The 22947-nt window shown below is 47.4% G+C and overlaps 1 protein-coding gene across 5 annotated transcripts in view; it reads left to right on the top strand.

Annotated features, from left to right (window-relative positions):
* RUNX1 (RUNX family transcription factor 1) overlaps positions 1–22947 on the top strand; it is a 171879-nt gene that overhangs the window by 74391 nt on the left and 74541 nt on the right. For 4 of the 5 annotated variants that reach the window (XM_066571711.1, XM_066571710.1, XM_066571708.1 and 1 more), the window contains exons 1-2: positions 14989–15258; positions 20368–20524. In XM_066571711.1, the coding sequence (XP_066427808.1) occupies positions 14989–15258; positions 20368–20524 (427 nt within the window). Of the gene's footprint in view, positions 1–14988; positions 15259–20367; positions 20525–22947 lie in introns of those variants that run through there. The other variant, XM_066571707.1, reaches the window with a different exon arrangement.

Here is a 22947-nt window from a genome sequence, read left to right as displayed (position 1 = left end):
GGTTTGGTAAAGACTGGGTTTCTTTGGTAAAAATTCTTTATTTGATAAAAAAAAAGTCTTTCTTTTCTTTTGCTTTGTCATGGAGTGGGGATTAATGGCAAAAACTGGGGGGTCCTGCAGGGTTTGGGCATCTCTGAACCCTAAAAATGATCCTAAAAATGAACCCTGGGCTCTTCTCCTGGAGCATGTACCTGCTGAGGAAAAGCAGATTGGTTTGGGAAAGATTGGGTTTGTTTGGTAAAGGTTCTTTATTTTCTGTGGCAAAAAGTTCTTTATTCTCTTGGGTAAAAATTCTTTCTTTGCTTGGGTAAAAATGCTGTATTTTGTTGGCAAAAATCCTTTATTTGCTTTGGTAAAGATTCTTTATTTGCTTGAGTAAAAAAATCTTTATTTTCTTTTCTTCTGTCATGAAGTGGGGATTCAAAGCAAGAATTAGGGGGTCCTCCAGGGTTTGAACCCAAAAAATGAGCCCTGGGCACTTTGAGTTGGCGGCTCCTGTCCTGGACCATGTACCTGCTGAGGAAAAGCAGATTTGTTTGATAAAGATTCTTTATTTTCTTGGTAAAAATTCTTTATTTGCTTTGGTGAAAAGTGTTTATTCTCTTTGGTAAAGAGACTTTATTTTCATTGGTAAAACATCTTTATTCTCTTTGGTAAAACTTATTTATTTTCTTTTCTTTTGTCATGGAGTGGGGATTAACAGCAAGAACTGGGGAGTCCTGCATGGTTTGGGCATCTCTGAACCTTAACACTTAAACCTAAAAATAACCCTAAAAATGAACCCTGGGCACTTTGGGTTGGCAGCTTCCCTCTCCTGGAGGAAAAGGGCAGCCTTGAGGTGCTTTGGTAAAGATTCTTTATTCTCTTGATTTGCTTTGCTAAAGACTGTTTATTTTCTTGGGTAAAAATTTGTTGTTCTCTTTGGTAAAAATCCTTTCTTTGCTTTGGTAAATGTTCTTTATTTGGTAAAGATCACTTATTTTCATTTCCTGTGTCGGGGAGTGGGGATTAAAGACAAGAACAGGGGGGTCCTGCAGGGTTTGCGCATCTCCCAACCCTAAAGATGATCCTAAAAATGAACCCTGGGCACTTTGGGTTGGCAGCTCCTGTCTTTTGAAACACGTACCTGATGAGGAAAAGCAGATTGGTTTGGTAAAGACTGGGTTTCTTTGGTAAAAATTCTTTATTTGATAAAAAAGTCTTCATTTTCTTTTGCTTTGTCATGGAGTGGGGATTAAAGGCAAGAACTGGGGGGTCCTGCAGGGTCTGGGCATCTCTGAACCCTAAAAATGATCCTAAAAATGAACCCTGGGCTCTTCTCCTGGAGCATGTCCCTGCTGAGGAAAAGCAGATTGGTTTGGGAAAGATTCTTTATTTTCTTTGGTAAAGGTTCGTTATTTTCTTTTCCCAAAGTTTCCCTTTGTCGTGGAGTGGGGATTAACAGCCAGAATTTGGGAGGCCCTGTAGGAATCTCTGAACCCTAAAAATGGGGTTTGGCCATCTCAGAACCCTAAAAATGAGCCCTAAAAAATGGACCCTAAAAATGAACCCTAAAAATAACCCCAAAAATGAACCCTGAAAATGGACCCTAAAAATAACCTTAAAAATGAATCCTAAAAATGGACCCAAAAAATGAAGCCTGGGCACTTTGGGCTGGCAGCTCCTGCCTTTTGGAACATGAACCTGCTGAGGAAAAGCAGATTGGTTTGGGAAAGATTCTTTATTTTCTTTGGTAAAAAAATCTTCATTTTCTTTGGTAAAGATTCATTTTCTTTTCCCAAAGTTTTTCCTTTGTTGTGGAGCGAGGATTAACAGCGAGAAAGGGGGGTAAAAAAACCCTCTCTAAAAGTCAGAATTTCTCTTGGAAATCAGGAGCTTCCTGTGGGTTTTGTTGATCTGAGAGAAACCTTGCAAATCTTTGTAACTGCGGCAGTTTCTTCATCGGGAAACGCTACAAAATCACTTTTATTTCAAATATTTTTGGGGAGATGATGTCCACGAGGTGGAATTTCATGTGGGATGGTTGGAAATTTGGAAATATTTGGCAAAGGGAGGATGAAGGATCAGGATTTGTTGGTTGATTTGGGTCCCAGGGCTGTTCCAAATCCCAGGTTTGATGGTTTTTAATCCCAATTAAAGGTTCAGCCTCCAGGATTGAGGAGTTTTGGATCCCTCACAAAAGAAAATTTTAAAATATCCCATCAGAGCATCCAAAATAACTTCAGTGGGAGGATACTTGGGATAAAAAAATAGGAATTTTAACCTCACTTTACAGACCAATATATATTATATATATATATTAATAATATATATTATACATTATCTACATATTATATTATATTATCTACATATTATATTATATTATATTATATTATATTATATTATATTATATTATATTATATTATATTATATTATATTATATTATATTATATTATTAATGTAATATAACATAACATAATATAATATAACATAACATAAAAATATATAATATAATAATATATATTATGTTATGTGTGTTACATGTTATACATATTATGTCATATAAAAGAGAGATTTACTTAATTATTATTTAACATTATATATATTATATATATGTTATTATTTAACACAATATATTTACTATTTAGCATTATATATATATATATATATATATGTGTGTATAAAATGTTAAAGAGAGATTTAAAGGCTCTAAAATGAATTTTGCAGTTGATTTTGTGTAGTGGGTGTCAAGTGCAGCATCTGAATTTTGGAAAACAGGACCTGGATTTGCTCTGAGGCTGATCCTGCTCAGCTTTGGTCACTTCACAGCAAATTTCCTTTCCAAAGGGGTGGGCACTGCTTGGAGCAGTGTTCAGGAGGTTTTTATCATAGATAAAAATAGTTCTGGAATATTCTGGAAGGTCTGGAGGGGTTTAGGGCAGGGTTGGAACAAGGCTGAAGGGAAAGGGGATGAGCAGAGCTGGAATTGCAGCCTTGGAAACAATCCAGGGGGAATTCAGGGAGCAGAGAACCAGGGACAGCTCAGGGTCAGGGTTTGAGGATGAGGAGGCACCAGAGAGCATGAAATGCCTAAAAAAAATCCCTACAAATTCCCTACAAAATTCCTTTCCAAAGGGACAGGAGAGGCCTCAGGGTCCCCACCCGGGATGTGGGATCCACCTGGATCACCTGGGCTGCTCCTTCCCTCTCCCTGCACCAACTCTGTGCCCTCCCTGGCACAGGGACCCCACCCTGGCACTGGAATCTCTCTCTGATCCCATCCTGGCACTCAAATCTCCCTCTGATCCCATCCTGGCACTCAAATCTCCCTCTGATCCCACCCTGGCACTGGAATCTCCCTCTGATCCCATCCTGGCACTCAAATCTCCCTCTGATCCCATCCTGGCACTCAAATCTCCCTCTGATCCCATCCTGGCACTGGAATCTCCCTCTGATCCCATCCTGGCACTGGAATCTCTCTCTGATCCCATCCTGGCACTCAAATCTCCCTCTGATCCCATCCTGGCACTCAAATCTCCCTCTGATCCCATCCTGGCACTGGAATCTCCCTCTGATCCCACCCTGGCACTGGAATCTCCCTCTGATCCCATCCTGGCACTGGAACCTCCCTCTGGTCCCATCCTGGCACTGGAATCTCCCTCTGATCCCACCCTGGCACTGGAATCTCCCTCTGATCCCATCCTGGCACTGGAACCTCCCTCTGATCCCATCCTGGCACTGGAATCTCCCTCTGATCCCATCCTGGCACTGGAATCTCCCTCTGATCCCATGCTGGCACAGGGACCCCTCCCTGGCACAGGGATCTCCCTCTGTGCCAATCCTGGCACTCAGATCCCACCAGGAATAAAGAGGAGCCGAGGTTTTGATGGGAATTTTCCCCTCCCTGAACCCCGAGGCAGATCCAGGGTGGGGACAAACCCAGCAAGCTCCAACCACTCCAGAAAAAATGGGAATTCTCCTAATGGGAATTCTCCTCAGGAGGAGAAGGAAGAATTCCCATTAGAATTATTCCCATAAAAATTATTCCCATTCACATTATTCCCATTAATATTATTCCCATAAATATTGTTCCCAGTCACATTATTCCCCATAAAATTATTCCCATTTAAAATTATTCCCATTCACATTATTCCCCATTTAAATTATTCCCATTTAAAATTATTCCCATAAAAATTATTCCCATTTAAAATTATTCCCATTCACATTATTCCCTTTAATACTATTCCCATTCAAAATATTCCCATTAAAAAATATTCCCTTTAAAATTATTCCCATTCACATTCTTCCCATTAAATTATTCCTATTAAAAATATTCCTTTAAAAATTAATCCCATTAAAATTACTCCCATTCACATTATTCCCATTAAAATTATTCCCATTCACTTATTCCCATTAAAATGATTCCCATTAAATTATTCCCATTTACATTACTCCCATAAAAATTATTCCCATTAAATTATTCCCATTTAAATTATTTCCATTCCCATTATTCCCATTATTCCCACCTTTTTTAGTCCCAGTTGCTGCTGAGGGTTGCCAGAGGATCCCTGGAAGTCCAGCCCCTGTGGGATCCTCCCTTGGGATGGGATTTCTCTCCCCTCACCAATGGGGATCTTTTTTCCCCTTGAAATTCAAGCTCATATTTTGCTCCACATTCCCCCCAAATCCTGGAAACCTCCAGATTTATCCCAGCCTGGATTGGGATCTGCAGAGAATTTTTCATCTCGGTGACAGCAACACCAAGGCACAGGGACTTGGACAAAAAATTCTGATTTTTCTTCCCTAAAAATCCAAAATTTCTCCATCTCTGGGTGTCCAGGGTTATCCTTGGGGTTCTGGTGCTTCCAGATCTTTAAATTGCCCTGGGAAATGAGAAAATTCAGGATCTGAATCTCTTGGAAATTCCTGGTTTAACTGACAGACACTTCCTCAGCTCAGGAGTCCCCTAAAATAATCAAACTGGGGGAGAGCCCCGAAATAATCAAGTTTTAATTGAAGTTTCTCTGTTAAATTGGGATTGGAGTGGGAAAAGGAAGTAGAAGTCGGAAAAATATTTGGATATTTTGGATCTTGATTAATAACAAAAAAATCCAGCTAAAAATCCACAAGGAATCAGGAGCATTTCCCACAGGGAATTAGAGGGTGGTTCCAGGGAAGGACAAATCCATCAAATATCAAAACTCTGAGCAGCCCAAATCACCACTAATACAGCCCAAATTTCAAGCACTGAAACTTTCAGACAGAAAGGTTTTTAAAACCCCATTCTTTGATCCCTCTGCATATTCATTTCTTCTCCAGGATTTTTCCAAGCTAAAGAATTTTGGGATTCTCTGACTCAGCTCTGAGCACTGGATGTGGGCAGGTCATGTCTAGAATTGATTTTTTTCCTTAAATATAATAAATAATAAATTCTTAATAATTAATAAAGTCTTACTATTAAGGGAGAAGAAGAATTAAAACCTTACACAGAGATAAGACCACTCCTAATATATCTCCAATTGTCCCATAAGCTGAGCTTAAATTGGAAATGGGTCTTAATTTGTGATATTTAGCAGAAAAGAAAATTCCCTGTGGGAAATGCTCCTGATTCCTTATGAATAAGTGGATTTTTAGCTGGATTTTTTAATTATTAATGAAGATCCAAAATATACAAATATTTTTTTTGCTACTTCTATTTCCTTTTCCCACTCCAATCCCAGTTTAACACAGAAACTTGGATTACAACTCGATTATTTCAGGGCTCTTTTGATTTTTTTCAGGGCTTAACTTGATTATTTTAGGGGACTCCTGAGCTGAGGAAGCATCTGTCAGTTAAACCAGGAATTTCCAAGAGATTCAGATCCTGAATTTTCTCATTTCCCAGGGCAATTTAAAGATCTGGAGGCACCAGAACCCCAAGGACAGACCTGGAAACCCAGGGCTCTGCTCAGGCCTGAACCCGGTGTTTTCCTGGGATTTGAGCATTGGGAAAATGAGATGGGATCATCCCTCAGCTCTGGGGGTGAGCCCAGCCCAGGGAGGAGCTGGAGCTGCTGCAGAGAGCCCAGAGGAGGCTCCAGGATGAGCAGAGGGATGGAGCAGCTCTGCTGGGAGGAAAGGCTGGCACAGCTGGGATTGTTCACCTGCACAGGAGAAGCTTTGGGCTGAGCTCAGGGTGGCCTTGCAGGGCCTGCAGGAGCCCCAGGAAAGCTGGAGAGAGACAATTTCCAGGGCATGCAGGGACAGCACCCAGGGAATGGCTGCCAGTGCCAGAGGGCAGGGCTGGGTGGGATCTTGGCAATGAGGAATTGTTCCCTGGGATGGAAATGAGGGGCTGGGATGGAATTCCCAGAGCAGCTGTTGTGGCATTCACATTCTCTGAAAAATCCCTTCACCCAGGATTGTTCTCCTGGGAAGCTGAGAAGCCTCAGAGAAAAGGAAAACAATTCTGATCTCATTTGCTTCTCCTGTGTTGTGCTCACATGTGGAATGTGTTTGGAGATTGTTCACCCACAGGTGATTGTTCCATTGCATTCTGCTGGGAGTTGTTTTCACTCTTTGGCCAATCAGGGCCAAGCTGTGTCAGGACTCTGGAGAGAGTCAGGAGTTTTCATTATTATCTTTTTATCCTTCTGTCTGTGTCCTTTCTGTATTCTTTAGTGTAGTATAGTGTTCTTTAATGTAATATAGTATCATAAAGTAATAAATCAGCCTTCAGAGAACATGGAACCAGATTCATCATTCCTGCCTTCATTGGAACATTTCCAGCAAATACAATTAGCTGGGGCTGCCCCTGGATCCCTGGCAGTGCCCAAGGCCATGTTGGGCACTGGGGCTGGAGCAGCCTGGGACAGTGGGAGGTGTCCCTGCCATGGCAGGGGTGGGATGGGATGAGCTTTAAGGTCCCTTCCAACCCAAAGCATTCCCTGATTCCATGAATGTTTGGAGAAGTGGTGCTTTAAGCCCCCTCACCAGTGCCTGATTTCTCAGCAGGTCCCTGCAGACAGAACTTTCTCTTCTGCTTGGATAAAAGCTGAGGGGCAGAGAAATAAGAACCAATATTTTATGTCTGTCTCCATTTCTTTCTGGTGAAATCCTCGGAACATTTAAATGCCCAGCAAAACTCCCCCTTCCTGAGGTGATCCCTGGCATCAGGAATGTGCTGTGGAGCTCAGGGTTGTGTTGGAATAGGATGATCTTTAAGATCCCTTCCTTCCCAAACTATTCCATGATTTTATGATTCTATAAGAACACAAATTTCTCTTGAGGAAGGGAAAAATCCATCCCAGCTGCAGAGTGGTGCCTTCACACGTCTGAACTGATGCCTTGTGCAGGCTGCCCCAGAGCAGAGGCTGGGCAGAGCTATTGATTCAAAGCATCTCCTCCATGGATGCACCTTGGGCAGCACCAGAGCCCAGCCAGGGCTGCACCCAAGATGAACCAAAATGGCCCCAAAATGCACGGCCGGGCACGGGGTCTCTCCCTGGGATCAGTTCTGCTCCATTTGCACCTTGCAGTTCATTGTCCCATTCCAGCTTTAGCCCCTGCAGTCCCACCCTGCTTGTTTTTCTCTCTCCAGCCCACGGGGTTTGTGCTCTTGGGGCTGAGATTTGGATCATTTGTCCTTGGTGCCCAGCTGGAGCAGGAATTGTTTTGTCTCCCTGCTCTGTGCACAGAGCTCAGCATCCCAGAATGTGAACCCAGACCCACACACTAAATTAGCACAGAATGTGAAAAATAGAAAAGCTCCAACCTGAGGCATCAGTCCCACAGGGGAAGGAGCAAACCCACCCAGGACAAACCCCAAAAAGGGATTTTTGCTGCAGAAATTTCTCCCAGTCTCCACCTCCCCCCAGCGATTTCTCAGCAGTTCTGTAAATCCAAGGAGGAAATTCCTTGGTGACTTCTACCATTATTCCCATTGATATTATTCCTATAAAAATTATTTCCATTCACATTATTCCCATTGAAATGATTTCTATTAACATTATTCCCATAAAAATGATTTCCATTAATATTATTCCCATTCCCATTATTCCCCATAAAAATGATTCCCAATAAAGTTATCCCCATTAAAATAATTCCCATTAACATTATTTAGTGGGAATAAACAATAAAAATAATAATAAATAACTACATATAAATAAAATTAAAATAATAAATAATAAAATTATTCCCATTTAAATTATTCCCACCTTTTGTTTTGTCCTTCCCTGCCTGTCCCCCTCTCCCTTCCCAGCAGTTTTAGTCAAGGGATGAACTTTGGGGTGCAATTTCCGAGGGATTGGGGGGGGCTGAAATGTGGAAAGGAAATTCCCTTCGTGTGTGGGTCCATGTCCATCCCACCCATTTCTGGGAGAAGCTGCTGAAAATTTAGGAAAATCATTGCCCACCTCCTCAAACAGGAACCTCATTCACCTCCCAAAACACTCAGAGCGTGGATTGTCCTGTAGGGAAAGGAAAAAGCTCTGGTGGAGAACAGGAGGGGCTTTTAGGGTCCTAAAGGGGATGGGGTTTTACCCACTGTAATCACCTGAGGATCCTAAAAGTGATTGGGTTTAGCCATTATCACCTGAAGATCCTGAAGGATTTGGGGTCACTGATCCACTCTTATCACCTGAGGACCCCTAAAGGATTTGGGATTTTACCCCCTGTTATCACCTGAAGATCCTAAAAGCAATGAGGGTTTTTGTAATTATCATGTGGGGATCCTACAGGATTTGGGATTTTACCCACTGTTATCACCTGAGGATCCTAAAAGCGATTGGGGTTTTAGCCATGATCACCTGAGGATCCTGAAAGTGATTGGGTTTTTGTAATTATCACCTGAGGATCCTGAAAGCAATGGGTTTGAGCCATTATTACGTGAAGATCCTACAGGATTTGGGATTTTACCCACTGTTATCACCTGAGGATCCTGAAAGCGATTGGGGTTTTAGCCATGATCACCTGAGGATCCTAAAAGTAATGAGGTTTTAGGCCTCTTATCACCTGAGGATCCTAAAACCAATGGGGCTTAGCCATTATCACCTGAGGATCCTAAAAGCAATGGGGTTTTACCCGTTATCACCTGAAAACCCTAAAGGGTTTGGGATTTTACCCATCATTATCACCTGAGAATCCTACAGTATTTGGGATTTCACGCATTGTTATCACCTGGGATCCTAAAAGTGATTGGGGTTTTAGCCATTATCACCTGAGGATCCTAAAGGATTTGGGATTTTTACCTACCATTATCACCTGAAGATCCTAAAAGCAATGGGGTTTATCCATTATCACCTGAGGATCCTAAAGGATTTGGGATTTTTACCTGCCATTATCACCTGTGTATCCTAAAAGTGATTGGGTTTTAGCCATTTATCACCTGTGGATCCTAAAGGGTTTGGGGCTTTTACCCACTTTTATCACCTGAAGATCCCAAAAGTGATTTGATTTAGCCATTATCACCTGAGGATCCTACAGGATTTGGGATTTTCCCCACTGTTACCACCTGAGGATCCTACAGGATTTGGGATTTTAAGCACCGTTTGTAGCTGAGGGTCCTAAAGGAGCTGCAAGTCCTGGGGAAGTTTTTCCAGGACCCCAAATAATCGGATTTTTGGGGTTATTTCTCTCTGCCCAGGACAAGCTCCAGCACTTTCCCTGCTCTGGGAGGGATTTGGAGCTGTCACAGAGATCAAAGCCAAAATTCCTACAGGGATTTCGACACTTCCCAATCCTCGGGAGTCAGGGAATTCCCATCCACCTGTCCCACCCCATTCCTGGTGGCATTTTGGGTGATTTCCCTTTGTGTGTGAGACACCAGTGCAGGAAATGAGGACAAAATAATCTTTTCCTTTGTTGTCTGTCCCTTTTCCCCATGCAATGTTTCATTAAAAACCCACAAATAATTTAATTTAATTTATAGGATTTTGTTTCAGCTCAGGCAGTGGCTCCAAAGCAATAAATACTTGCAGGGATAATTCAACAGCTTGATAAAAATATGTTTATAATGGTGTTTTAAGGGTGTTTTGCTTCTAGCAAAGAACCAGCAGCTCCACGAATGAATGATTTGTAGGATCAGGGATTTTTTGGGCATAAATTAAAGGAATTCAGGTGCAAAAGGGGAAAATCTTGGCCGGGGAATATTGACCCGCGTTGTTCAGACTGGTTCAAATTCACCCCGGAATTGTTGCTGCTCTCTCTGGCACTTCCAAAGGTTTCCTTGGCTGCTGTGTGGGGGGGAAAATCGGGATTTTGTGCTCGAGGGATTCTGTGGAGGATGGAAATTCCCTTGGGCTTTGTTTCCCCAATAAATTGGTGTCAAAACGCAAATTGGGGAAGTTGTAACAGCCGCGGCGATTCCCAAAACGATCCCAAAACCCTGTCCGAGAGCCCGTCTTAAATTTAGGGGTGCTAAAAACCCCATTTTGAGAGAAGCAGCATCAGCTTTGCGTCGTTTCCCATTCCCAAAAGTTGCTTAATTCCCATTTTTCCCGAGCAACGCGAGGACAATCAGCATCCCTGAGGGCTGCTCTCCTCATCACGCAAAAATTAAATTAGAAGGGAGAGGATGAACAGAATTGGCAAAAAAAAAAATTTAAAAATACAAAATAAAACCCACAAAAAACCATTAAACTGAAAAAAAAAGTAAAAATCCCAAATAAAACCAAACGCAGCCAGGTGCGGGCGGTGCTAATGGGGCTGTAAAATAAACAGCTCGATCTGCACCAAAATATCAAAATATCCTCGCCGCGGTGTTTGCCCTGGCTGCTCTCTCTGATTTAACTCCTCACCTTCCCCAGAAAAGCTTCCGTGCAGTGAAAGAGAAAATTGTCGCCTTTAACCCATACTAAATTCTGATAACGCCGGGAATTTATGGAAAAAATGTGAATATTGTGGATTTTCTGCTGAATCGTGGCGTGTTCTGGGTCTCCCCACGCGCGTGGGGAGCGTTTGTGTTCATTTTGCGTTTATTTCGTGTTTATTTCGCGTTTATTTCGCGTTTATTTCGCGTTTATTTCGTGTTTACAAGGAGCTCGAATTGAGCCGAGATGCAGAGCAGGGAGTGAAACTCAGCTCAAAATATTCATGAATTTAAATATGAAATCCTCCCCAGCTCTTGACTAAAAAAAAGAACCAATTAAGCGCTGTTTTTTCCCGTTTTAGCAGATGGATGCGCATCAGTAAAATAACTCCTCTTATCTCTGCCGTGCCCGTAAAAAGTTATCAGCCACTAATACAGCCCAGATGGGTTTAGACCTGTGGTTTGCAACAGCCGTTCGCCTGAATATTTCTCTTTTTCCCCCCCTTAAAATAGAAAAGAAAATTAAATTCGGGAGCGAAAAAGTGGAAAACACGGGATTAAAAAAAAATAAAATAAAGAAAAAATTTAAAACTTAGAAAAAAATAGGAACTTGGCGTGAAATAGTTCAAGCACCAAATTTCGGCTGCTTAAAAGCAAGGACCTGTTGCAAGTGCGGCGGGTGGACGCTTTTTTTGGGGGGGACAGGACCCGAAAATGCCCCTGGGCAGTGCCAGGATGGGCATCCCTGGTACCCCCCAAGGGACAGCGACACCGGAGCCGGGGGATGCGGGAAAAGCTTCGCTCCTGCCGGGAATTCGGGACTCCGGCGCATCCCTGTCCCTGCAGCGGGCGCCGCGCTCTCCCCGCCGGGTTAATGATTTTTAAATTTCACTTTAATTGCGTTAAACCCCGCAGCATCAAAGGCAGGGACTCGCTGGTGCTCCCGGCAGAGCCGAGCATCCCCTGCTCCCGTGGGGGTCTCAGCTGCTGTGGGGACGGGAGGGACCGCGGTGGGAACAGCTCCCGAGGCTGCAGTGGCCACTCGCCTTAAATCCCAACCCCAAATCCCAAATCCCGACCCCAAATCCCAAATCCCGGAGCTCTGTCCCGGGGATGCGGGAGGTCTCAGCCCCTGTGGGAACAGGAGAAGCTGCGGTGGGCGCAGCTCCCAAGGCTGCAGCGGCCGCTCCCAAATCCAAATCCCAATCCCAGATCCCAAATCCCGACCCCAAATCCCCAATCCCGACCCCAAATCCCAAATCCCTCGGTCTCCCCGCGCCCCCCGCCCGGTGCCGCTCGGCCGGCGGGCGGCGCGTGCCCTCCAGCGGCCACGGCGGGAACTGCACCCAGCGCGCCCCCGCCGCCCCTGGCGCGGCTCCGACGGGAGCGGCCCCGGGGGTCCCCGCGACCACCTCCATCCATCCGTCCATCCATCCCTTCATCCTTTCCTTCATCCATCCATCCATCCATCCATCCATCCATCCATCCATCCATCCATCCATCCATCCATCCATCCATCCATCCATCCATCCATCCATCCATCCATCCTCCCGCTCTGAGCTGCCGGGGCTGGCGGAGAGGGAAGCAGCCCGCGGGTGGCCGCGGGGAGGGGCGGGGATGCGGGGACCAGGGGGGTGAGAGTTGGCGGAGGGAAGCGTAAAGACAGCGCCGAGAGCGCGGTGGGGACGGGTCGGGATCGCGGCGTTCCCGGTCTGAGTTCCGGCAGTGGCAGGGACGGGTCGGGATCGCCCCATTCCCGGTCTGGGTTACGCTCGCGGAACGGGCGAGCGTAGAAATTAAAAAAAAAAAAAAAAAAAAAAAAAAAAAAAAGAAAAATTATAAAAAAAAAATTTTAAAAGCCACCGAAACCAAAAAGCCCCATCCCGACCCGACAGCCCCGCCTCCCCCCAGCATCCTCGCTCCCGGCTCCGCGGGCTCACAGCGACCGGCGGCTGGCGACCCGAGCCGCTGGTGGCCGTGTGGCTGTGCCCGAGCTGTCCCCGGCCGTGCTGTCCCCGCGTTGGGCTGTGCAGAGGAGGAGGAGGAGGAGGAGGAGGAGGAGGATGAGGAAGGCTGGCAGGGATGGCCCTGGCTGGGAGTGCCGCCGCCGCCCCAACAAACCAGCGGCGCCGGGCGCCCCTCGGGACTGAGGGAGCGGCGGGGACTCCAAACCGGCGGTGGCCGTGTCCGGGCCCCCCGGGTGTCCCCCCAAAAGCCCCGGAGCAGGGAGCGCCGGCAGCTCGCCCGGGGAGGAGCGGGGCGTGTGGCGGGGCGGCGTCTGCGGCTCTGCGGGCACCGTGCGGGCACCGGGGGCGGGCAGGGGGAGCCGCGGGCCCGCGGGAGCCGCGGCGGGCGCGGCCGGGGGTCGCAGGAGCCGGGGGCGCCGCTGTCCGGGTGCCCCGGGGGACGAGGCGCGGTCGCGGTGTCCCCGCCGAGCCGGCGCTCGGCCCGCGCCGATTCCGGGAGCCCCCGGCCCGCGGCCGCGCCCCGGTAGGGCCGTGATTGGCCGGTGCCCTCCCCGTATGCAAAGCACCGGGGGAATGACATTCCTCCGCACGCCTCCGCCGCCCCGACTCGCTCCCGGCCACCTCCAGCCAGCCCGGCGGCCCCGGCCCCGCGGCCCCGCGCATCCCGTCCCGTCCCGTCCCGTCCCGTCCCGGCAGGAATTCTCCGTGCCCACGGGAAGCTGCCGGCCGTGGAGCGGAGGCTGGAGCTGCTCTCTAAAGCCGGGCGGCAGCTCCGGGGTTTGATCGCGCCCGCCGCTGCCGCCGCTGCCGCCGCTGTGGGGTCACCCCCTCCCGCCGCCGCCTCGTTCCGCGGAAGGAAAAGATTTCACCCGTTCAAAAGTAGAGATTTCGCTGAGTGGGGAGGGCTTTTTTCTTTTTTTTTTTTTTTTTCGCTTTTTTAATTTTTATTTTTCTGCTGTCGCCGGTGGTTTTGGGTTTCTGTGTGCGCGGCGGGCTCCATCCCGCAGGACGAGAGGGAGAGAAAAAACCGTGTTTACCAAAGCAGCTTTCCACCTGCTGCGGTTCAAATATTGTTAAGCAGCCGGTTCCTGTGGCCGAATTAGAGGAAGACTGCCTGAGATACTGAAAAAAAAAAAAAAAAAAAAAAAAAAGGAGAATTGGCAACGAGCGCCGAAGTTGTTGCAGACTGTTGGTTTGACTGCTGAGGAGGACGTGAGTGGGAGAGAGAGAGCGCTGTTGCACACACAAAACCACAGAGAGAACCCACAATTTAACCAACATCCCCAACTCCGAGTTTGCAGCTGTTGGACCTCTCAGCTCCGGCGCTTGCGATCGCCTCTGACTTTTCTTTAAATGAATGAAAGGCGTTATACCAGAGATAGAGATTGGAAGCTTGAATGCCATGCACTGAGCTTTTCTTTTCTTTTTTTTTTTTCCTGCTTTTTTTTTTTTTAATTTTTGCGCAAGAATGATTGAAAGGTCATGACACGAGCGCTCTTAGAGCAACTCCAAGCAAACTACTGAAGCTCATTTTCAAGGCTGCTTAAAAAAAAAAAAAAAAGAAAAAAGAAAAAAGAAAAGAAAAAGAAAATCTGGCGGAGAACATTAATGGATTCCTGTTGTGTTTAAATTCTCTACAGATTCTATTGTAAATATTTGATGAAGTCCGGTAGATGTGCGTGTGCGTGAGTGTGTGGCCGTGAATTTCTATCCAGTCGTAGCCAGCTGACCTTTGCTCAGCAAGCCGAGCTCTCGATCCGCCTCCTCCGAGGAACAGCCCCGAATTTCCCTCAAAGAGCGATTTTTGCCTCCAGAAGACGCCGGCGCCTTTTGGTTTCTCTTGGGACGGGAGAGAAATCACCTGGAAGGACCTGGGGAGCGCAGGCTCCGCTCGTGTTTCCGACCGCCTCAGTGCTCGCTCGCCTCCCTGTTTTTACTTTTTCCGGCCACTTTGGGATGAGCTTTGGCCCCGCTCACTTTCCGCGTCCCGGCCGCGGTGAAGCCGCACGAGCCTCGCGTTTATCGGATTAACGGGATCTGTTCCGCCGGGCCAGGAAGCCGAGAGTTGAGGCTATCGGCAAAAAAGCCAGATTAACTCGGGGGACTGGCGCAGCACCAGCCTCTCCTGGGAGCGGGGGCTCAGCCCGCGCCCGTTTATGTTGGTCCCCAGAGAGCGGCTCGCTGAGGAGTTGCGCTCGCGTGGCCGCTCGGTAGGAACTCAGTGGAGGTGTTGTGTGGCTCTAAAGGCTTGTTGTGATGCGTATCCCCGTAGATACCAGCACCAGCCGCCGCTTCACGCCGCCCTCCACCACGCTGAGCCCGGGGAAGATGAGCGAGCCGCTGGCGCTGCCCGGCGCCGAGCACAGCGGGGCTTTGCCGGGGAAGCTGCGCAGCGCCGACCGCAGCATGGTGGAGGTCCTGGCGGATCACCCCGGGGAGCTGGTGCGCACCGACAGCCCCAACTTCCTCTGCTCCGTGCTGCCCACGCACTGGCGCTGCAACAAGACGCTGCCCATCGCCTTCAAGGTAGGTGCCGGGCAGGGGTGGGTGGGCACAGGGGGAAAACAGCGGGGGAAAACAGCGGGGATGGGGCTCGGATCTGCTCCCGGCTCGCTTGGTGCTTCCCTCCTTCCATCCTTTACTTTCCCTCCTTCCTTCCCCCCTTTCCCTCCTTCTTCCATCCTTTCCTTTCCTTTCCTTTCCTTTCCTTTCCTTTCCTTTCCTTTCCTTTCCTTTCCTTTCCTTTCCTTTCCTTTCCCTTATTCCTTCCATCCCTCCTTCCATCCTTTTCTTTCCTTCCTTCCTTCCACCCTTTCCTTCTTTTCATCCTTTCCCTTCCCCTTTTCCTTCCATCCTTTTCTTTCCCTCTTCCCTCCATCCTTTCCCTCCTTCCTTCGATCCTTTCTATCCCTTCTTCCATCCTTTCCTTTCCCTCCTCCCTTCCTTCCTTCCATCCTTCCCTTTGCTTTCCCTCCATCCTTTCCGTCCTTCCCAGCCACGCTCGGGGCAGGAGCGGGGGCAGCCGGGGAATGCCAAGGGCCGGGAGGAAAATCTCCCTGCAGCCGCTGCCTCCCTCTTCTCCCCACTCACAGCTCTGGCAGTGACAGGCGGCCCTGCTCAAGGGGGAAAACCAGAAATAAACACATTTTATATCCCAAAGCCGGCCCCGCGGAGTTTGGCGCAGATGCCGCAGCTGGACACGGGCAGCCCGGAGCTGGAGGAGCCCCGGGATCCCCCAGAAGTCGCCCAGGGTGGTGGCAGGTCCCTCTGTCCCTCTGTCCCGCTGTCCCTCTGTCCCGCTGTCCCTCTGTCCCGCTGCCACCCACAGGGGACACCCACCCGCAGCCCCGGCCCCGCTCGGGACTTTCCCCTGCCAGGGACTCTCGGAGGGACCAAACACCACAAAACAGCCCGGTGCCAATCCCAAACCCCGCATTTCCTCTTTTACTGGCCCGGTTCAACAACAGCAAAAGTCGCGGCCTAACCCGGGCAGCCCGCTGGGAATTCTCCCCGCGTTTGCAGAGTCTCTTGCTAAATCCAAGTAAAATCCGGGAAAAGAAGGGGAAAAAATCCGGGAAAAGAAGGGGAGAGGGAATGGGAGAGAACATCCCGGCTCCCGCCTGTCCCGAGCAGTGCGGGGGATGCTTGTGGCGCTTTCCTCCCTTCCCGTTACCCGGCTCCCAGGAAAATCCTCCTCCCTTGGAGTAAAATCCTCCTCTCTTGGAGTAAATTCTTCCCCCCGTGGAGTAAATTCTTCTCCCTTGGAGTAAAATCCTCCTCCCTTGGAGTAAATTCCTCCTCCCCTCGCTCACGCTGCTTTTTTGACCCGGGACTGTGGCTGACTCCCTGAACTCGCTCTTTTCTCTGAAATTTGGCTCCTGAGCGAGGGGTGGAAAAGGGAATTCTTCTCCTTATCCTTTCATCCGAGCCGGGAGCCGCACGGACACGCAGCTCCTGGGAGCCCCGGGGGTTGATTTAGGATCGGGATTTGCCAAGCCCGAGCTTTTTTTGCGGTCACTAAACCCCGGCTGCTTCAGCACAACTATTTTATTGTGTGTGTGTGTTGAAGGCCACCGGACTGGAGGCTTCCCGGTGTTTTGGGGAGAGGAGAAAGGAGGGAGAAGGGAATCAGCCCAGCTTCGGGAATTCCTGCTGAGGAGGGAAAAGTTTTATTGTGTCTGCTCTCGTTTTCCGCAGATAAGAGCGGGGCAAAGGGAGGAACCGATCACGGGGTCACTTCCTAAATTCCCACATTTAGATTAATTATTACACTCGTCCCCACGCACCGGGCTCTTAATTAGCCGGGAAGTTTTCCTGCTGGAAAAATGCGGGAGTGAAAAGCGCTCCGCCCCGCCGGGAAGGGAGATGAGAGAAATCCCGATTTTTCCTGGGGCATCCCAATCCGGGTGACATCCCGGAGGAAGGACAGGAGAGGTGGCTCTTCCCCCTCCTTCCCGATCCTCACCCCATCCCTGGGAATGCCGCGATGATGTGGAAATCGCCCCTGGAAAAAAAAATTCCCGGGGCTTTCAGAGATTCCCGCAGCCGCTTTCCCTCCTCTGTCCCCGGCAGTCTCAGCGTTCACCCCGCTCCAAACTCAGCTTCTCCAGGAGATTGGAAAACTGGGATAATTCCACCTGCAAATAAGCAGCAGAAAAATAAAATTAAAAAAAAATAATAATAATTATCAAAGCCACCCGAAAATTAGGAGAAGGTTTCATTAGGAGAGGCTGGAAGGGTGGGCTGGGAGGCACCTGCTGCCTCCGTGTTCTTCATCTTCACCCCCAAATTCTCTCTCCGTGCACGGCTGAGAAATAAACCCTGAAAGGATTTGCCACATCTCAGTGATTTTCTACTAAATATCAACTATTTGCAAAGCCATTTTTAAAAAATCAGGATTTTTCAGATTGTTTGGCCCAGGGAAAAAAAAACAAAAATTCGCCTCAGATCATTCCTCTGCTGGCAATATTTTAGTTTGCATCTGACAAAATGCTCTGGGGTTTATCGAGTATTTGTTAGTTTTATTCATTGTAGGAAAAAAAAAAAAGAGGCAGGCAGAGAGGTTTTCTCCTCACATTTAGAAAAATCCACTAAAAAATCTGCAGGATTGGGTTATTATTTCAAACCCAAGTGATCAATTTTCATTGGTTTTTTCCCTAAATTTAGGAATGATTTTGAGAAATTAAAAAAAATAATTCACAGCAGCCAATAAGGTGCCATATAAATTCATTGTCCAAATGCTGTTAAGGATCCAAGTCTTCATTTAAGAGGCCAATTTGGATTAATTGATGCAGGAGAAGTAAATTTAGATACCCCACAGCACTGCAAGCCTGATATTCTTCTTGCTCCTGGGGAAATACAAATTTCAGAGGTAAAAAGTACAAGCAAGTCCTTGATAACTCCAGTAACAAGTCCCAGCTTATCTGTTTAGTCTTTTTTCTAATGTAAATATTTGTATTTCTGTTTCTATTGTCTGTGACTTTCAAGTCCAGTTTCTTTTCTGGGCTGGGTCAGTTTTGGACTCGTTTTTAAGATTTTTCTTCCCGTTTCTTGTCACCAAAGCTGGGATTTGAAAGCTTTAAAATATTTCTGTCAGAGACAACTGGCCCTGGACCCATGAGAAACTTTGTGAAAGCTTAAAATCCTGGTGTAAATTCCCTTAAATTCAATATTTGCATGGCAGGGGAATGCCCTGATTTTCCCTTTTCCCTGTTTTTTGTCCATGAGATGTGGATGCATCAAGGTTTTGTAGGATTTCTTAAGAACTGGCTGCAGAGTTGCTGATTTTGTGAGGATTTCCAAGCTTCAACATTTCCAGCGGGGCCTCATTTCTGCCAAAATCAGGGAAATCTGAAAAGCCGAGCTGAGTGCAGGCCCAAAAAACCAAATTACAGCACAGAGAGGAGAAAAGAAACCCAAAAATCAGAGCTGGGGAGGAACGGGGAAAGAGGAAGTTGAAATCAAGATGTAAAGAGGGAATTTTGACCCAGAGATTTTAGCTTTGCATGTGGAAGTGAAAATCAGGGGTAGGGGTGAGCAAAGGGAGAGGACAGAAGTGAAAAGCTCAGCCTCCAGTGGAAAAAAAAAGCTGGGAAACACCTGAAAATGGGGAATTCTGTCATGTTTTGGGAGGTGGCTGTGGCTGAGGAATAAAAATCGGGGCTGGATCGAGTAAAGGGACTGCTGATCCTGTTTTTAAAGAGCAAACAGATCAGAAAAGAGAAATAAAATCAGGTTGTGACAAACTTCAGCCCATTGTAACTGCCTGGACTGAAGTCAGAAAATGTTAAGAGGAAGGAAAATCTTGAGCTGCAACTCCGAGGACGCAATGCAGGGCTGGTTCCTCTTCAAGAGGCAAAAGAGGAATTAAAAACGAGCTGGATTTTTATCTCTGGGCTTGTTTTTTTGGGGTTTGGGGGAGTTTTGTGGTGGTAGTGCTGTGGAACTGGGGAAACAACAATGGGTTCTAAAGAAAATCAGACAAAATAATTCAAGCTCTGATTTTTGGCAGAGGACACGGAGAGAGATCCCAGATGTCTGTGGAGTCCCAGCAGGTTGAATTTGGCTGGGGAATTCAGGGAGCTACAAGAAAAATTAAATTTTTCATCATTAAACCAGTGTGAACAGTTAAAAAAAAAATCAGAATCTTTAAGTCCAGAAGTCTTTATATTTCTCATCAAAATCCCAGCGAATCCTCTGTTCCTAAAGGTTTGATGGATTCTGGCACCAAGGAGCACAAATATTTTGGGGAAAGGTCAAAGGTTTTTGGGAAAAGTCCTTAGTTCAGGTCATGATTTCCATCCATCCACTCGAGGGTGAGGCCTGAAAATTATTTGCTTTATGCTCCTGAAGGAAAGAAAGAAATTGTTCAGTAAATTGGGATTAAACATTTGATTGAGGCCTGATTTTCCACGGCCTTGCTCTGGATTTCTGCTTGGGCAGCTCTGTTAAGAGCTCCTGATATAAATCAAACCATCGAGCGCTGCTGCTTGAATTTATTTACTGACAATTACAGAGACTTTGGAAAGCTCATTTTCTGTATTTTTCATCTCAGAGCATTTTTTCATTTCACATCCTGCTGGGTGTTTCGGAGGTGCATCAAGGAAGAAAAATTTCCCACCGCTGGGAAAAATCGGGTTTAAAATGATAGAAATCCACAATGAGGAGTAAAAAGGCGCATTTTAAAGAATATAAGTTATGGTAATATAATGATATTTTAAAGAATATAAGTTATGGTAATATTTTAAAAACTCAGTATCTTAAGAGCTTTGGTTCTCCAGGAAATTTCCTGGAGTTCCCCTGGAAATTTTTCTCCAGGGGAAAAGAATTTTTTATCCAGGTTGGAAAACGCTTTAGTGCAGCAACAAATCAACCACCACGCTACCATTTAGCAGCGTGCAGGTGTGGAATTTATCATTTCAGAGCTCAAATTCTCTAATCAAATTGAAAATCCTTGATTAGAGAATAACAAAGGCGCCAACACTTGGGGGGAAGGAGAGAATTCCCATCCCAGCAGACCAGGAATGATTCCCAACGCCCGCTTGGCCCACCCAGATTTTCACCGCGGCTTCTTCCCCCTGCTTTGACCTCTCAATGAAACAAAGTGAACTGAGGGTTCTGCTCTTGCCGGCGCAGGTGGTGGCCCTGGGGGACGTCCCCGACGGGACCCTGGTGACGGTGATGGCCGGGAATGACGAGAATTACTCGGCGGAGCTGCGCAACGCCACGGCCGCCATGAAGAACCAGGTGGCGCGCTTCAACGACCTGCGCTTCGTGGGCAGGAGCGGCAGAGGTACGGGGGGCTCCAGCTCCAGCATCTCCATCTCCTGCCCCTGGACAGGAGCTGGGAGTTGTTATCCACCAGGGAACGCTGGAAAATCCAGCACAGTTCCGTCCCAAAGGCGCGGGATGGGTTTCCGCGTTTCCGCCTGGTTTTCCGCGTCGCGCTGATTTTTAAGCAGTGAAATCCCATTGGGAAACAAAATATCAAAACCCCAAAACCCACCCAGAGAGTGGTATGTTGACTGTGGAAGCCGCCCTTGCTAATTTAGGCAGCACGATGTTAGCCGTGGTTAGGTTTAAGTGGCAGATTTTCAGTTTAAAATGAGAATTTTCAGCTTTTGGTCATCTCGGGGCTCCCAGCACTCTCTGCAAAAGCTGAATTTTGCAACAGAGAGAGTCAGGCTAAAAATGAAAATAATTCCCATTTAGATGTAAAAATTTTGCAGGTTCCTGACCTGCTGAAGGCTCTTTCTCTGACCTTTTTTCCTCTCAAAATTCAACAGTCACAGCAGTTGATGTCTCCTGCAATATGGAGAGACCAGGCAGGGCAGAGGGGTTCAAACTCTGATTTATTTCTGCTACAATCAGTAGTTACTGGTAGAAATAAAAAGGCTTTTGGAGCATAAATAACAAATTAGAGTTGAAGCTGACTTAGAGTGGACTACATAAAAATATTAGGAAGCTGCCAATAGCACCTGACGTGTCGCCCGTGAGTGGGCAGGTGCACAAAGCTTCGTCCCAAAATAATCAGCAGGATATCCTTTAAAACTTCACTCCTTAATCCTAAATCACATCAATTCCAAGAGAAGCACTTAAAATAAACTAATGGAATGGTGAGGGGACTTCAGGGAGGTTGGGTCAAACCCCCAAAGAGAAGCCAGCGAGCTGGGGCTCAGAAAAAGCTCAGGAGGAGGAGCAGCTTCTCTTTTTTTTAAGGTCAGGGATGAAAATCCGTCACATTTCCAATATGAATTCAGGTGGTGTTTTATTATGTATTTTCCTTCTCTTTAATTTGTCTCCAAAATTGGAATGGGGCATTGCGGTATTCCAGCATTATTCCAGGGCAATTTAGCGACAGGGCAGCACCTCCTGAACTTCAGGAGGTCTCATTTTGGAACAATTTGTGCTCTGGTCTCCCTCGGAAGTCAGGGGCTGCTGCCCCTTCCTCACCACTTTCCCTTCCCTCTGTTCCCATGTGACACCCGAGCCGTGACCTGGTCCCACACAGGGATTCCTGATTTCCAGGAGAGTCCCAAAGCTGACCCACTTCTGGCTTTTATTCCAAACGGGAGATGTGTCAGGCTGGAGAGCGAGGAAGTTCTCCTGATTATACACAACAGCCTTTCCTCTCCTTTGAAGTGAAAAGCACCCGTGGACACCCCTCCAACACAAACAGCGCCACAACGCCGCAGCAGCGCGGCCCTGACGGAGCACTAAATACATTTTAGGAATAAAATCCCCATCCAGTTTTCCTCTGGGTCCTGCAGCGTTTTTAGCTGAGGGTACAGAGGCAGCTGCCTCTCAAATTGTGTTGTTTGGGCCGCCTTCAAATGGAAAACACCCGCAGCTGAGAACGTCGCCTTGTAATGCCAGCGAGGAATAATAATAGGGTAATGCAGAGCAAATTATATCCATTTACTGAAAACATGAGAGATGCTGTAATGTCTAAAAGTATCAGTCATTAAACGTGGTCATTTGGAATATTAAAGGTACCACCTTTTCAGTAAATGGAATTTGCATTATGATTCAGAGCTGACTGTTTAGAAGATTCAAATGAATAGCTGGCAGAGTGCTGGAGAAGCTCATAAAAACAAACCTGTAGTTCAGTTCCTGGCCATGGTAATGAGGCTGGAAATCATAACAGGCAACTGGGGGAGCCTCAAGGTCAAAATCCAGCGGCTGGGACACAGCAGGCCCTATTTCTTGGGAGCAGGGAACCCTTTCCCTGCTCCTTTAGCCGCTCACACGCCAACCTGGGCTTTCCAGGTGTGCTATCCAGAGCCAGGTGCTGAGGATCCTTTAAGTGGAGGGATGTGGGAACGCTGCGTGCTCTTAGTCAGGCTCCCAGGTTCAACATCCTCACCTGCCCATCTTTGGGGCGGTGACTAATGGATGCTTTTGTTTACTCCTCCGCCAGGGGATTGTTTTCCAAAGGTGGGGATTGTTTGCCTTTGTGCGGGATTTGGGAGCTGCTGTTCTGTGGCATTTGCACAAAGCCTGCAGCAGAAGGTGGCTGCTTCAAAGGGCTCTGCTGCCTTTGATACTTGGCTGCAGGAAAATGAACCCCGACTTTGTTTGCCGTGGAATATTTGAGCTGGGATCAGCTCAGTGCCACCGGTGATAATGCAGTGCCAGGGGCGTTGTGCGAGCAGGGACTGAGAGTTCACCTCGGTTCAGGCCACGGTGGAGGCTCCTTCTGTCCCTCGGGGGATT

This window comes from Molothrus aeneus, chromosome 2 (genome assembly GCF_037042795.1).
Source record: "Molothrus aeneus isolate 106 chromosome 2, BPBGC_Maene_1.0, whole genome shotgun sequence".
Classification (NCBI taxonomy): Eukaryota; Metazoa; Chordata; class Aves; order Passeriformes; family Icteridae; genus Molothrus; species Molothrus aeneus.
This window is presented reverse-complemented; position numbering and strand designations above follow the sequence as displayed.